This window comes from Hyaena hyaena, unplaced genomic scaffold (assembly GCF_003009895.1).
Source record: "Hyaena hyaena isolate Hyena2069 unplaced genomic scaffold, ASM300989v1 scaffold_229, whole genome shotgun sequence".
Classification (NCBI taxonomy): domain Eukaryota; kingdom Metazoa; phylum Chordata; class Mammalia; order Carnivora; family Hyaenidae; genus Hyaena; species Hyaena hyaena.
The window spans coordinates 2,030,373-2,044,562 of NW_024080861.1; the positions used below are offsets into that span (position 1 = coordinate 2,030,373).

Consider the following 14,190-nt stretch of genomic DNA (forward strand, 5'->3'; position numbering starts at 1 on the left):
CAAAATACCTGACTGTGCTTCACCGAAGGGAGGCCAAAATGGCCCCGGTCCAGCAAGTGGCCGCTCGCTATTGCCCCCGCTGGGGTGACGGTTGTGCTTCCTCCACGTGTGCGGAGAAGCCGGTGGGGACTGCTGGGGTGAAACTACTGGGGACGCAGGCTCCTGGAAAGAACATTATTATTCTTCTCAGACTTCCACCTTAATCGGTGAGGCACCCAATAAATGTCTGAATGGGAGCATGTACACAGCACATCAACTGCCAACGCGGACGTGCACATGATTACCTGCTGGTCAGCAGACGTGCGAGGCTGGACAGTGTCATGGCTTACAGATCCCTTTTTCACTTGCCCCCTGCCAGGTGGTGGGGGAATCACACCAGAATAAGACCCTTGGTTTTCAGAATCTGAAGAATATGAGGCTGCATGACGAGATTCCTGCCCGTTCTTTGAAGCAACAAATCTCGGCAGAGGAAGGTCCTTCACTGTTAACCACAAAAATAATCATTACTTTAAAAGAAAAAAGGTCACACATTAAAACTGAAATGCAGATTAGATATTAGAAAGAATCTTTGCAAACACTGATACAGAAACCACAGACACATGTTTACCACCACACTGAGACTACCTCCCTTACAGTGTTTAGGGAGATGCTAACCTAGAAAGCAGTAATAACACTCAACTGTCCTTCTAAAACTATAATAACTGTCCTGTCTGGATCTAGCTTGCAACTGAGGCTACGAGATGCCAAGGTCACTGGTAGTTAGTAACTGACAGTTAGGATCTGAACCTAGGTCAGTCTGACTGGGAAGGCCAGGCTCTTTCTACTTGTACTGATTCTCTTAAGATGCTACAGCTATAAGTAAAACACAGAAAATGTCACTAGGGATTGAGACTAGATTAATCTAGACATTTTCATGGCACAAGTTCCTGAAAATATTTTAACTGTTCACCTGCCAACAACATAGCACAAGGCATCGGATCTACCCACTTTAGTCTGACTTATGACACCTTCTACATCAAATATCCTACATGCAATCTTAAACACAGAAGGAAGAAGACTGAGAATTTCTTCGCAGGTCAATCATGGCTCAAACTTTTAGACTAGAACAAAACAGCAGAATTTTTAACAGAAAGTACACTTCTCTCCAGTGTGATTATCTGCATCTGTCTTGAATCTCCACACTTAGGATGGGAAATACTAAGCTTATCTAGGATTTAAGTAAAAGAATTCAAAATTACCTGAAAAGAATATACACTCTCAATTCTAGAAGAATGATGTGTGGCAAACCGGAGTCCACAATGAAAACCTCATACTGACTAATACACGGAGCTGGTGCTTAAAACTAATCATAAAAATTCTAACATTTCAGAAAACCTCAAGTGTTCTCTTTCCCCTTTTCCCTATGACAACCACAGAAGTGTCCACATTTAGGTGCCTACCTTTAGAGAATTTCCACTCAATAAGCCTCCAAGTCATAGAAAAACAAATTATCCTAGGTGATACCTGTAAGGCAGCCAGAAGTCTACAACTAGGTTTTAGTCTGCCGATATTTTAATATTGTCTCTATCAATCAGAAAGCTTTGGTTAATACTTTCTAATTTCAAATGTATAGCTTTCCTAAACAAAAAAACTACAAGGTATAATGCGATTTTATACTTAGCAGAAAAGGAAGGCATATAAGAAGATGGTCACTAGAACTGCAATTTTTAGTGAATTAGTTCCGAAAAATCATCACTTTTAACAATGTTTATATTACTATCAAATGTGTATTAAGCATATGTATGCCATAAGAGATTAGGAAAGAGATACTTTTCTAATATTCGCAAATGAAAACAGCATGGTAGTGAGATTAAAGCCATGACACTTAGGGTCATAAATTCTACTGACTTTTATTTAATTTGTGATCAGAAGTCTATTTTCATGTCAGCTACTAATGTATTCTATACTCACCTGTATTTATACTTTCCACTCTTAAAGGGAAACCAGACTGGGCAACAGCTACAAGTTTCAACGCAATATAGAACTGACTTCTTCCAAAATAACCAAGCCTCGTTGCACCGCAGAGTTCCATAATCTGTAAGAGAATGCAATGCTAAATGTTAATGACAATAGTCCTCCACATAAACAGGTATCTAATGTCCGTTTGTAACTTCTCCAAAATACATAGCTGACACATGGTATATTACATGTGTCTGACAACCAACTGACAACCAACCTCCTTGGGTTTCAGGTTTAGAAGTCTGAAAATATAAAAGCATTGACCTTACAATAAGAAGGTTATATAGTTCTCCTATTTAGTAAAATCCATGTGATAACAATTTTATTTTATTAGAATAACTATTTTTGCTCAAGAGTCCTATTTTTCAGAAACAATGTACCATCCACTCTTCATAAACACTGTACATGCAACAGGGCCCAAAGCTCCTGCAACTAACAGATTACTATGCAGCCTTTTAAAATAACAGTCATAAAACGACACAGTAAGTGGAAAAGAAGCAGGACACGTAATTTTAACCACATAAACACAAATGTGAAAAGAACCAGCTATATAAAAGCTCTGTCGGCAGGTTTGTCAGGGATTAAGAGTAGGGTTTTTTCCTCTTATTTCCCAGATTGTATTTAATTGTGGTTATACTACTTTTCTTTAAACCAATTTTTGTTTGCTTTGTTTTTTTTTAAGGCATGAAGGTCTTCAAGGATCTCCACTGACCATTCCAGTCAAGTATTTCTAGACTAGCTGTAAGTTGAGTATCAGACTAGAAAAGAGAATTTTGGGTTAAGAGATTTAATTACAATTCCAAAAGCTGGAGTAATGTCTACTGTAGACACTATACTCTTCGAATAAAATAAGCACTAAGTATCCCTGTCTCACCCTCTCAAAAGATACACATTCCTGTGGAAAGGGAGCATATTTAGTCTATTTTCTTTTTTCCTGAAACACTCAAAGACGAAGGTACGTAGATATTATGGGTTAAGTCAGAAGTATTTACTAGAATTGCAAAACAAGCAAGGTCACAATGTCACAATCACAATAACAATTTGTTTAGGTGCACAAGAAAACACGTTTCATGTGACTGATCGTCAATGGAAGAAGTTCCTGATTCTGCCACTAAGGGGCATCACTTCTGTATAAATTTAAAAGGGCAGGGAAGATAAGCAGGGAGATTCCCATTAGCCAGCTCTGAGGAAAAGGGAGAGCTGAGAAGGCCACACAGCCTTCAAAGATGCGCAGGCGTTTTGTTAGGATCACGGTCCCTACCTACTATCCTTTTCTGCCCACTCACATCCTGTAAGGGATCATTACATATCTTGGCTACTTTTGCTTATAAAACAAATGTAAAACATCTAAAGTATGTCCTATATATGCTAGATAAAGGGAAGACCTAAAGGGAAATGGCATGTAGTTGGTTGGTTTATCCTTGTTACGTGCGTGTCAGGTGCCCATGGGACAGTCGGGAGGAGATGTGCAGGGAACAGTAAGAAACGCAGAGGGGGTGCTCGGAAGAAGAGGGCACTCTGCAGAGATGCGCTGCACGCCTGGGAACCACACAACAGGTGATGACTGAAGCTGAGGGAGTAAATGGAGGAGACTGCCTGCAAGCCCCAGAGCAGCAAACGCGAATTCTGGAGACCACCAAAACCTAAGTGTAGGTGTAAAAAGGGGCCTATGAAACAATCAGTAGGAAAAAGGGTCAGCAGAATGGGGAAATCAAAGGCGTAAAGAGGTTCTGGAAGGCGGAAGCCAGCCTGAAAGAAAACCACTACTGCACATACAGATGCATGGAGAAAGGTGCTGCAATGAGAAGCAACCTAGACTCACCACAAGAACAAAGTGGATACACTTGATTATGAAGTAGCTATGTGATGAGAAAACCGTACATTTAAAACCCACTGCTTACAGTACTGTTATGAGAACAAAACGCAAGACACGAAGCGTATATAGAAGTATACCCCCAAATTTATTAAGATACATACATATAAACGGTAGTGAACATGCCAGTGATGATTTCTGGGTGCTGAGAATAAGGGATATTTGTATGTTTTCTTTACATGAGCCTGTATTTACTACTAAAAATATTTCATTTTTTCAAACCAGAAAACTGATAAAAGAGAATTAGTGGGAAAAAATAAAAAAGGAAAAAAAAACACATTCGATATTTTGCAAGTAGGAGGTTTTTTGCTGCCTGAACACTAGCAGAGATGCAGCAGGGTAAAACTGCGTTTGTAATGGACTAAGGAATAAACAGCAGGAATGTAAGTGGAAAGACAAGTACAAAATAGGTTAGGATGCTTGCTTCCCAAAGAAAGTAAATGTAGAAGGGTAACCTTGCTTCTCCTAAGTCTCGGAGCTAGTGAGTGGAAGAACTGGCTCTAGAAGCCAGGTCCTTTGATTCCAAACCCAAAGCTCTTTCCAAGGGACTAGAGCGTAGTGAGGGGGAGCGGCCGGGGGTGGAAGGTAGGAGCAAGGAAGGATTCTATCTTTCTACTACACCAGGCATAACAAAATTTTAAGAGTTGATATATATCAAACTGCGCCATCAGAAAGCAGGAATGAGGTTGTAAAGGGGGAGAGAAAAGGGCTCAAAGGCAAAATACTTGCAGTCATTTCTCTATGACTGATCCTGGCCACGTCACTTAAAATAAATGTACTTTGTAGTCCAAGTCAGGCATAGGTGTCACTAAGGACTATCTTTCCAAGCTACCCCAATTTGAGAGACCACAAACCCTTGAAAGCAGCAGAGGAGGAAAGAAGCTGTGAATACAAATTTGTAACAATCTCTGATGAAACAGTACCAGGGGGTCTGATTTATCATCACAATCTTGTGAATTAGACAAAATTTGTCTCTAAAGAAATTTGGAATAATTCCTAGAAGCAGAATGCTGGACCAAAATATAGGTATACTTAAAAACTGCATCTGAGGGGCACCTGGGTGGCTCAGTCGGTTGATTTTGGCTCAGGTCATGATGCCAGGGTCATGGGATTGAGCCCCAGGTCTGGCTCAGCACTGAGCATGGAGACTGCTTAAGATTGTCTCTCTCTCTCCCTCTGCCCCTCTCCCCAGCTTGTGCTCTTTGTCTCTTTCTCAAAAAAAAAAAAAAAAAATGCATTTGTTATTGCCAACTGCCTTTCAAAAAGGTCCCACTATAAATATGAGAGTGTTTCTTGATCTTCTTTTCTCCAGTAACCTGAAAAGGTTATGTATTTTTTTCTGACTTCTGTGTTACACACGTCTATACAGCTATTCCTTGCTTTAGGTTTATAATATTTAAATACCTGGGGGGCACCTGGGTGGCTCAGTCGGTTAAGCGTCTGACTTCGGCTCAGGTCACAATCTTGCGGTACGTGGGTTCGAGCCCCGTGTTGGGCTCTGTGCTGACAGCCAGCTCAGAGCCTGGAGCCTGTTTCCAACTCTGTGCCTCCCTCTCTCTCTGACCCTCCCCTGCTCATACTGTCTCTCTCAGAAATAAATAAAACATTAAAAAAAATACCTGATGGAGTTGTTAGCCTAGCCCTTAATTTTTTTCTCATTTAGAATTTCCTGGACGATTCTCATATTATTTATTCCCTCAAATAATCTTTAGAATCATTTATCAAAATAGTGACTTTAATTGGAATGGTAATTTATTCATCATCTTTTTCCTAACAAGACCACTTCTAGTATTTTATCATTAAGCATGATCCTGGCTAACATTCTGCAACACCTGTGTTATGTTAAACGATTCCGCTAGTTCCACTCATCTAAGAGTTTTGTTTGGGGTCTTGTGTTTTCAAAAACCACCAACAGATGTTAATATTATTGTGTGCATTTTGGGGCAGAAAACTACAAGACTGTAATTTTTCTCTTTGGTCTATTAATGTTAATAATTCTGTTAAAAGAGTTCCTAACATCACCTTTGATCCCTAAAATGAGTTCCATTTAGTCAAGGTTTTATTACTTTTTCAAATTATATTTATGAAATTTTAACCACAATCTTAAAATGATTCAGCCAAAAAGTAACACTCCTATATCTGAAAGGTCTGGCAGCGGTGCTATGTTGGCTTTGTAAACACAACTAACAAGAAGCTTTACTTTTTTTCCTCTCTGCTCTGAAATACTTTAAATAGAGTTGGAATTATACGTTCTGTAAAGATTTGGAAGAATTCACCTATGACACGCCTGAGCAAGATCTCTGATATGTCTGTTTCTTCCATGTCAGGTGGTATCAATTAGGCAGTCTATCTCTAAAATAGTTTATAATTGGGGCACCTGGGTGGCTCAATCGATTGAATCTTTCACTCTGTATTTGGTTCATCATCTCACAGGTTTGTGAGACTGAGCACTAAATCAGGCTCACGTGTTGACAGTGCAAAGCCAGCTTGGGACTCTCTGCCTTTCTCTCTCTCTGCCCTTGCCCGGTGCTTGTGCACACTCACTTTCTCTCTCTCTCTCTTAAAAGAAACAAACATTTAAAAAGAGTAGAACATTTGATAATTTCTTGGAACATCATTTACTGCCTCCAAATTTTGAAATTTACTATTAGTTCAGCATTATTCAAAGTAGTGTCACTCTACCTCTCCATGTTAACTTCCCCTTAGTCTAAATTATGCATATTTGTGAGCATACCTGCACAGCTGCCTAATATTGAGAACCGCTTAAAGTCCTTGATAGGATACAGATGCCCAGACCTCTTCCATTAGACTCTAACTCACCTAAGGAAACCCAGGGCTAGTTAGTGGTTGCTGGTATACTACTGATGGCTACTGAAAACCATTAAGCTTTATTTTCATGACACTGTAAAATTTACAAGCTCATATTAAAATAAATAAATAAACTGGTACTTAAGGATATGGAGTTAAAAGTTCCTACAATCTCCATCAGAAATAATGTTTCTTTCTTTCCATATGTTCTTCCCATTTTTCCAGCATGTATACAAACACATGAGCACACATACTTAATATACTTTTTATACATATAGGCCCATACTATGTAAGACTTTTTCACACAGTTATCACTTGAAGATATTTTTATATCAGCATACATAGATCTCTTTCAGGTTTTTTTTCCCCCATAGCATCCATGCATGGATCTATCTATTACAAATTAACCAATCCCTACTGATGGGACATTTAAGGTTTTCCAGCTTTCTATTACAAATAGTGCTATAAACAGTCCAGTGCATGAATCTGCAGAACTGCAGGACAAATTTCTAGAAATGGAATATACTTTAAAATGTAGCACAGTCAAGTTCTACAAACTCTGAGGGATCGGACTGTCTTACTAACCAGCACAGAATCTTGGCTGCTGGTCTGAGACAGGAGAGAAGCTGAAGTTTTCATTAATTTTCTTGGCGTCACAACAATAGCAATGCTAAATAAGGCAGTACCGACTTCTTTTCTGAACACTCTGTTCCGTAATACTTATCAAAAAGCCACTAACTTCCAGGAAGAAAAGATAAACTAGACTGTAGTTCATTTTAATACTTACAGAGATCAATGTGGTTAGGGAATCATTCTGTATAATTTATATGGTACTTGAGTTATATTACTTTACTGTGTCTGTTTCCTCCTATGGAAACCTGGGAAAATAATATACTCCCTCTTATGACTGCTGTGAGAATTCAATTAGACCATATTTAATAAAACACAAAAGTGTCTGATCCACAAATATACTAATTTTTTTTATCAACTACCCTGATCATAAATGGACTTTATTCAGTCAAGGACTTCAGAGACTAAGTCATTCATTTTTTTTTTTTAATGTCTTGATTTTATTTTGAGAGAGAGGGAGAGAGAAACAGAGTGTGAGTGGGGGAAAGGCTGATAGAGAGGGAGACACAGAATCCGAAGCAGGCTCCAAGCTCTGACCTGTCAGTACAGAGCCCAACACGGGGCTCAAACCCACGGACTGTGAGATCATGACCTGAGCCAAAGTCGGTTGCTTAACCGACTAAGCCACCCAGGCGCCCCACTAAGTCATTCTTGAAAACCACATTCTCTTGAGAGCCAAGAGCTAATGTCTTTAAGCACCAAAGTGGGTTTTATTATAGTTTTTCATGAAAAGTCTTCTAAAATATAAGATGCTTTCAAGGCTTCATAAGTATTCTGAAGTTCTGGTTTAAGACAATATACTGAGCACAGGAAATTACCTCCTCTCCCTTCACAAATCTTATTAAAATGATACTAAGGGAATAAATCCACAAAAATAAATGAGAGAAGGGGCAACAATGAGCAGGCAGGAAATCTCAACAAATTTTAGCAGTCGGAGAGCAGATGGAGTCAGGCCTAATAAAGTAGGTGGAAGAAATAAGTGCCAGGAGTACGTATGGAGAGAATCAATTTGTCCTGCAAAATCCAGGGCCTCACCCAGAAATGCCAGGTATGACTCAGGGTGAGACTGGGACAGAGATGAAGATCCCTATCTCTACAGCTGCTCACAGAATACTAGCAACCACACTTTACTCTCCAAATATATACAAAGAAAAAGCTCTATCTCTAAAGAATGAAATGCAGGGGAAGTACTAGGTCAGCTGATATGGACAGGGGTTGTTGCCCCAGGGAAAAGCTTCTGTTTTTGGCATTTAGCAATTCAGTAAGAGTCAGCATCTGACCTACTCTTTCCAAGAGCTCAGTTATTCTGTTCCTGCATTAAATATAAACAGGTTGCCAAAGATCAACAGGCAACTGTGGAAAACCTACATAATGCAAGAAAACTGTCAAGTTTAAAAACAGGGAAAAAAACTCTGAGGGAAAGATATAATTCAAGAAAGAAAGAGCACTTAAAAATACTCTAGTGAGTATCCTCTGACATATTTCAGACAATAATGCATCCATAAAACAGGAACAGGATACTATGAAAAAGGAACAATAAAAGAACAAGATGTCAGGAAACATACAAAGTTCAGCTGAAATACTAGAAGATAAAGATTTCTCCAGAAGTAGAAAGGGAAAGGGTGAATTAGAAAATAAGTGAGAGGGGTGCCGGGGTGGCTCAGCCAGTTAAGTGTCCAACTTTATTTAGCTCAGGTCATGATCTCACGATTAGTGAGTTCAAGCCCCGCATAGGGCTCTGTGCTGACAGCTCAGAGCCTGGAGCCTGCTTCAGATTCTGTGCCTCCCTCTCTCTCTCTCCTCTGCTCTCATGCTCTCTCTTTCAAAAATAAACAAACATTGAAAAATAAAAGAAAATATGTGAGAAAAACAAAGAATTTGAGAGGACAAAATTTATTTAAAAGAGTTCTAAAAAATGCAGAGAAAACAGAATTACAGAACAAGAGATTTTCCCCAAATCTAAGAACAACAAGCTTTCAGACTGAGAGTCTAGTGATTGCTCAACAGAACAGGTTAAAGAAATCCTGAACCCATTATGCTGGAGCTTCAGGACAGCAAAGGTAAATAAAACAAATCCTAAGAGCACCTGGAATCTGCGGAAGGGAAGAGGGTAAGGGGAGAGGTACTGATCACTAGTAAAAAATATTAACTGCACTGGAATCAGACTTCTCCTCAGTATCACTGAATAACAGAAAATAATAAAGCAACACCCTCAAGGTTCTAAGAAAAAAATATTTTCAACCTAGAATTCTGTATCCAAACTAGCATCAAGATGATGAAAAGAAGAGACACTTTCGTTGATGCAGAAATAAAGTTTATCTCCTGTGAACTCTTTCTTGAGAAAATATCTGAGGGTGTTATTCAGCAGAATTTAGAGACAGAGCATCCAGGGAAAAAGCAGATACACAGCAAGAAAGCAGGGAAACAAGGCTGCAGGGGACAGCTATGCAACTGCCCTGGGAAGCAACCAGTCCAGATTAAGTGATATGACAGAAAGCTCCAGAAAGATTTCAGAAATAATAAAGGGGAAGAAGTGGAAATGAAAGAAAACTGTGAAAAAAAAAAAAAAAAAAAAAAAAAAGGCAATTGAGAAAGTTTGGAGGGGGAAAGCTGTGGAAGAATGTAATCTTGGGGCACCTGGGTGGCTCAGTCAGTCAAGTGTCAGACTTCAGCTCAGGTCATGATCTCGCAGTTCGTGAGTTGGAGCCCCGCACTGGACTCTGTGCTGACAGTCAGAGCCTGGAGCCTGCTTTGGATTCTGTGTCTCCCTCACTCTCTGCCCCTTTCCTGCTTGTGCTCGTGCTCTCTCTCTCTCTCTCTCTCTCAATAAAAACATTTAAAAAAATAATCAAAAAAGAATGTAATCATAGTACTATATTATAGTACTGCATCTGCAGTAAAAAGATATTTATATCTTCATAATGTAAATACATTTTTATTTTTTAAAAAAGTCAGAATATATTAAACAATTAAGAATTATGGTTTTAGGGGCACCTGGGTGGCTCAGTAGGTTTAGGGTCTATTGATTTTGGCTCAGGTCTTGATCTCTCAGCTGGAGAGAGATCCCTCCCTACCCAGCTTGAAGTCTGCTTAAGATTCTCTCTCCCTCTCCCTCTACCCCTACCCCCCCCACACGTGTGCATGGCGTGCGCGCTCTCTCAAAAAAAAAAAATTATGGTTCTAGAACAATGTGTAAATGTTCTCAATATTAAATATGTAAAAGTAGAGCTAACAAGTTTGAAACTCTTCTTAGATCTGTAAGAAAAGTCAGGTCACAGAGCAAACCGCTGGCTCCCTAAACTGAAGACTAACAGAAGGCAGATACAAGGAATCACAACTTACTAGAGGTGAAACCCATCAGCATCAACCTCTTTGCGACCAGTGTCAGGGAAGAAAAGACTGAGGTGTAACTGATTAATTGCTATAGGCTCAGGGTGTACAAATCTGAGATAAAAACTTCTGGGGGACCTCGTTAGAGGGAGACCCCATTACACTGTTGAGTTCTACCTCTTGGAGCTCTACCAAGTTCTCACAATGAATATGAGAGAAAAATCCCCTTGTGCTTCTGGCAGAGAGAAGGAAAAAAGGAACCATTTTGTAATCTACTAGGAATCTACTTTTTCTTCTCAACAAAGCTTATCCTCAAGAGAACCTATTTAACCAGAGCCTAACTTGCCCAGGTTTATTAGAGCCTAACTGACCTGGAGGAAGGGAAATACCCAGCTCTAGCCTATTCTATCTACCTTGTCCCATGTAAAGTGGAGATAGGTGGGACTGAGAAGCAGCTGCAAAATTCGCAGGTTTAGTACAAGACCTGAGGCATAGTCTTAAGACTATAGAATGCTACCTCTCTCCCCCCACCTTAATGTATTTACAGTAGTTCATTAACCCAGTACATCATGTCTGGCTATCAAGGAAAAAAAAACAAAAACAAGAAAACAGATCATAAGACATACTGAAAGGCAAAACAAACAAAACCCCCAAAACGCCCACAATCTGAAGACACAGGGCAAGCATTAGAACCAGTCTCAGATATGGCAGAGATGCTGGGATTATTAGATCAGGAATTTAAAGCAACTATGATTAATATGAGAAGGGCTCTAATGGATAAAGAAGACAGCATGCAAGAACAGATAGGCAGTGTAAGTAAAGAGATTGAAATTCTATGGGAAAAAAAACAAAAAAAATGCTATGTAAAAGAAGTGAAGGAGGAGTCTTTGATGGGCTTTATTACTAGACTGGACACAGATGAGGAAAGAATCCTCAAGGCTTGAGGATATCCCAATAGAAACTTACAAAACTGAAATGCAACAAGGAAAAGAAAACTGAAAAAAAAAAATTCAAGAACTGTGGGACAACTAAGAAGGTAAAACAACTGTGTAATAAGAAGACAAGAGGAGAAGAATGAACAGAAGTAGTATCTGAAAAATATTGAGTGAGAATTTCCCCAATTTCATAATGCTAGACACTAAACCACAGATTCAGGAAGCTAAGAGAATACCAAGCAGGGTAAGTGCCCCAAAAAAGTAGACCTAAGCCCTTTAAAAAAAATTACTCCAGAGGCACCTGGGTAGCTCAATCAGTTAAGTGTCCGACTCTTGGTTCTGACTCTGGTCAGTCATGATCTCACAGTTAGAGAGTTCGAGCCCAGTTCTGGCTCCGCTCAGGGGCGCCTGCTTGGGATTCTTTCTCTCTCTGCCCCTCCCCTATCGCTCTCTCTCTCAAAAATAAACAAACTTAAGAAGAAATGAACTCTACAGGCACCTGGGTGGTTCACTTGGTTAAGCGTTGGACTCTTTATTTAGGCTCAGTCATGGTCTCACGGTTTGTGAGTTCAAGCCCTCATTGGGCTCTATGCTGACAGTGCAGACCCTGCTTGGCTTTCTGTCTCCCTTCTCTCTGTGCCTCTCTCCTGCTTGCTCTTTCTCTCTCTCTCTCTCTCTCTCTCAAAAATAATAAAAATAAACCTAAAATTAATTAATTAACTAAATGTAAACCTAAATGTAAAACACAAAACTATAAAACTTCTAGAAGATAACATAAGAGGAAAACCTGATGACTTTTTATATACAACACCAATGTCATGATCCATGAAAGAAATAATTAATAAGCTGGACATCTGCTCTTCAAAAGATAAGGTCAAGAGAATGAGAAGATAAGCCACAGACCAGGAGAATATATTTGCAAAAGATTTATCTAATAAAGGATTGTTATCCAAATATACAAAGAACGCTTAAAACTCAACAGTTAGCAAACTAAAAACCTGATTAAAAGATGGACCTAAGACCTTAAGAGACACCTCACCAAAGAAGACACACAGAAGGATGGGGCGCCTGGGTGGCTTAGTCGGTTAAGCGTCCGACTTTCGCTTAGGTCATGATCTCGCGGTTCGTGGGTTCGAGCCCCGCGTCGGGCTCTGTGCTGACTGCCAGCTCAGAGCCTGGAGCCTGTTTCAGTCTGACTCCCTCTCTCTCTGACCCTCCCTTGCTCACGCTGTCTCTCTCTCTCTCCCCTAGAAATAAATAAAAATATTAAAAAAAAAAAAAGACGACACACAGAAGGAAAATAAGCATATGAAAACATGCTCTACGTCATATGCCATCAAAGAAATACAAATGAGGACAATGCGACACTGCTACAAATCTATTAAACTGGCCAAAGTCAGGAACACTGACAATACCACATGCTGGTGAGTCTAGGGAGCAACAGGAGCTCTCATTCCGGAGGGAATACAAAATGTTACAGAAGCAATTTCTTACACTAAATGTACTCTTGCCATACCCATCCCACACAGCAATCACTCTCCTAAAGAAGCTGAAAACTCATGTCCACACCAAAACCTGCACACAGATATTTATAGCAGCTTTATTCGTAATTACCCAAACTTGGAAGTAACCAAAATATCCTTCAGTGATTGAATGGATAAAGCATGGGACATCCAGATAACGGAATGTTATGAAATGAACTATGAAGCCATGAAAAGACATGGAGGAATCTTACACATATAATACTAAGTGAAAGAATCCGAAAAGACTACATTATGTATGATTCAACTAAGTGGCATTCTAGAAAAGGCAAAACTATGGAGACAGTAAAAAGATCAGTAATTGCCAGGGATTGAAGTGGGGGGGTGGGGATTAAACACTGAAACATTTAGGGTTCTTACAGCAATGAAAATACTCTGACTGTATGCTACCATAATAAGGCGTACATGTCATTCATTATACATTTGTCCAAGACCACAGAATGTATAAGGCCAAGAGTGAATCCTAGTGTAAACTGTGACCTTTGGGTGATTATGAGGTCAGTGAAGGTTTATCAGTTGTCACAAATTTACCACTCTGGTGAGGGAATAGCGATAATGGTGGGGGCTGTGCCTGTGTGGGGGCAGATGGTATATGGAAAATACACCTTCAGCTCAATTTTGCTGTGAATGTTAAATTACTCGATAAAATAAGGTCTGTTTTTGTTTTTTAAAAAAAGGCATGGACTCATATTCTCAACTGAAAACAAGAATTAATAGGACAAGAAGCAAAGTTTGAAGCTAAATTTAACAAAATTTTGGCAAAGAACAGAAATAACTTAAATGAAATCCTCACTGTATAACAAGGTAACGTCTAAAATTGATAAACCAAAATAAAGTGGGAATTTGTAAAAAGAATATGGAAATAATCATCAAATAGTTTAATACGTTCAAAGTGGTTTCTATAGGAAACAATATGAAGTATAAGAAAGGGGAAAGAGGAGAGGAAACTTGTTTTTATAAAGCCCTTACAGCCCCTGATTTTTTCATCACGTGCAGATTATTTTGATGAAAACCAAAAGCATATAGTTTTAAAAGATCAAGTTAATAGACTCATTATTTTTGACAACATAGATTT

The 14,190-nt window shown here is 39.3% G+C and overlaps 1 protein-coding gene across 5 annotated transcripts in view; it reads right to left on the reverse strand.

Moving 5' to 3' along the window:
• The window catches only part of REPS1 (RALBP1 associated Eps domain containing 1), an 88,030-nt gene that overhangs the window by 37,079 nt on the left and 36,761 nt on the right, over positions 1-14,190 (reverse strand). For all 5 annotated transcript variants that reach the window (XM_039243590.1, XM_039243592.1, XM_039243591.1 and 2 more), the window contains exons 2-4: positions 1,951-2,074; positions 285-481; positions 9-162 (exon numbers count right to left, since the gene is read on the reverse strand). In XM_039243590.1, the coding sequence (XP_039099521.1) occupies positions 9-162; positions 285-481; positions 1,951-2,074 (475 nt within the window). The remainder of the gene's footprint in view (positions 1-8; positions 163-284; positions 482-1,950; positions 2,075-14,190) is intronic.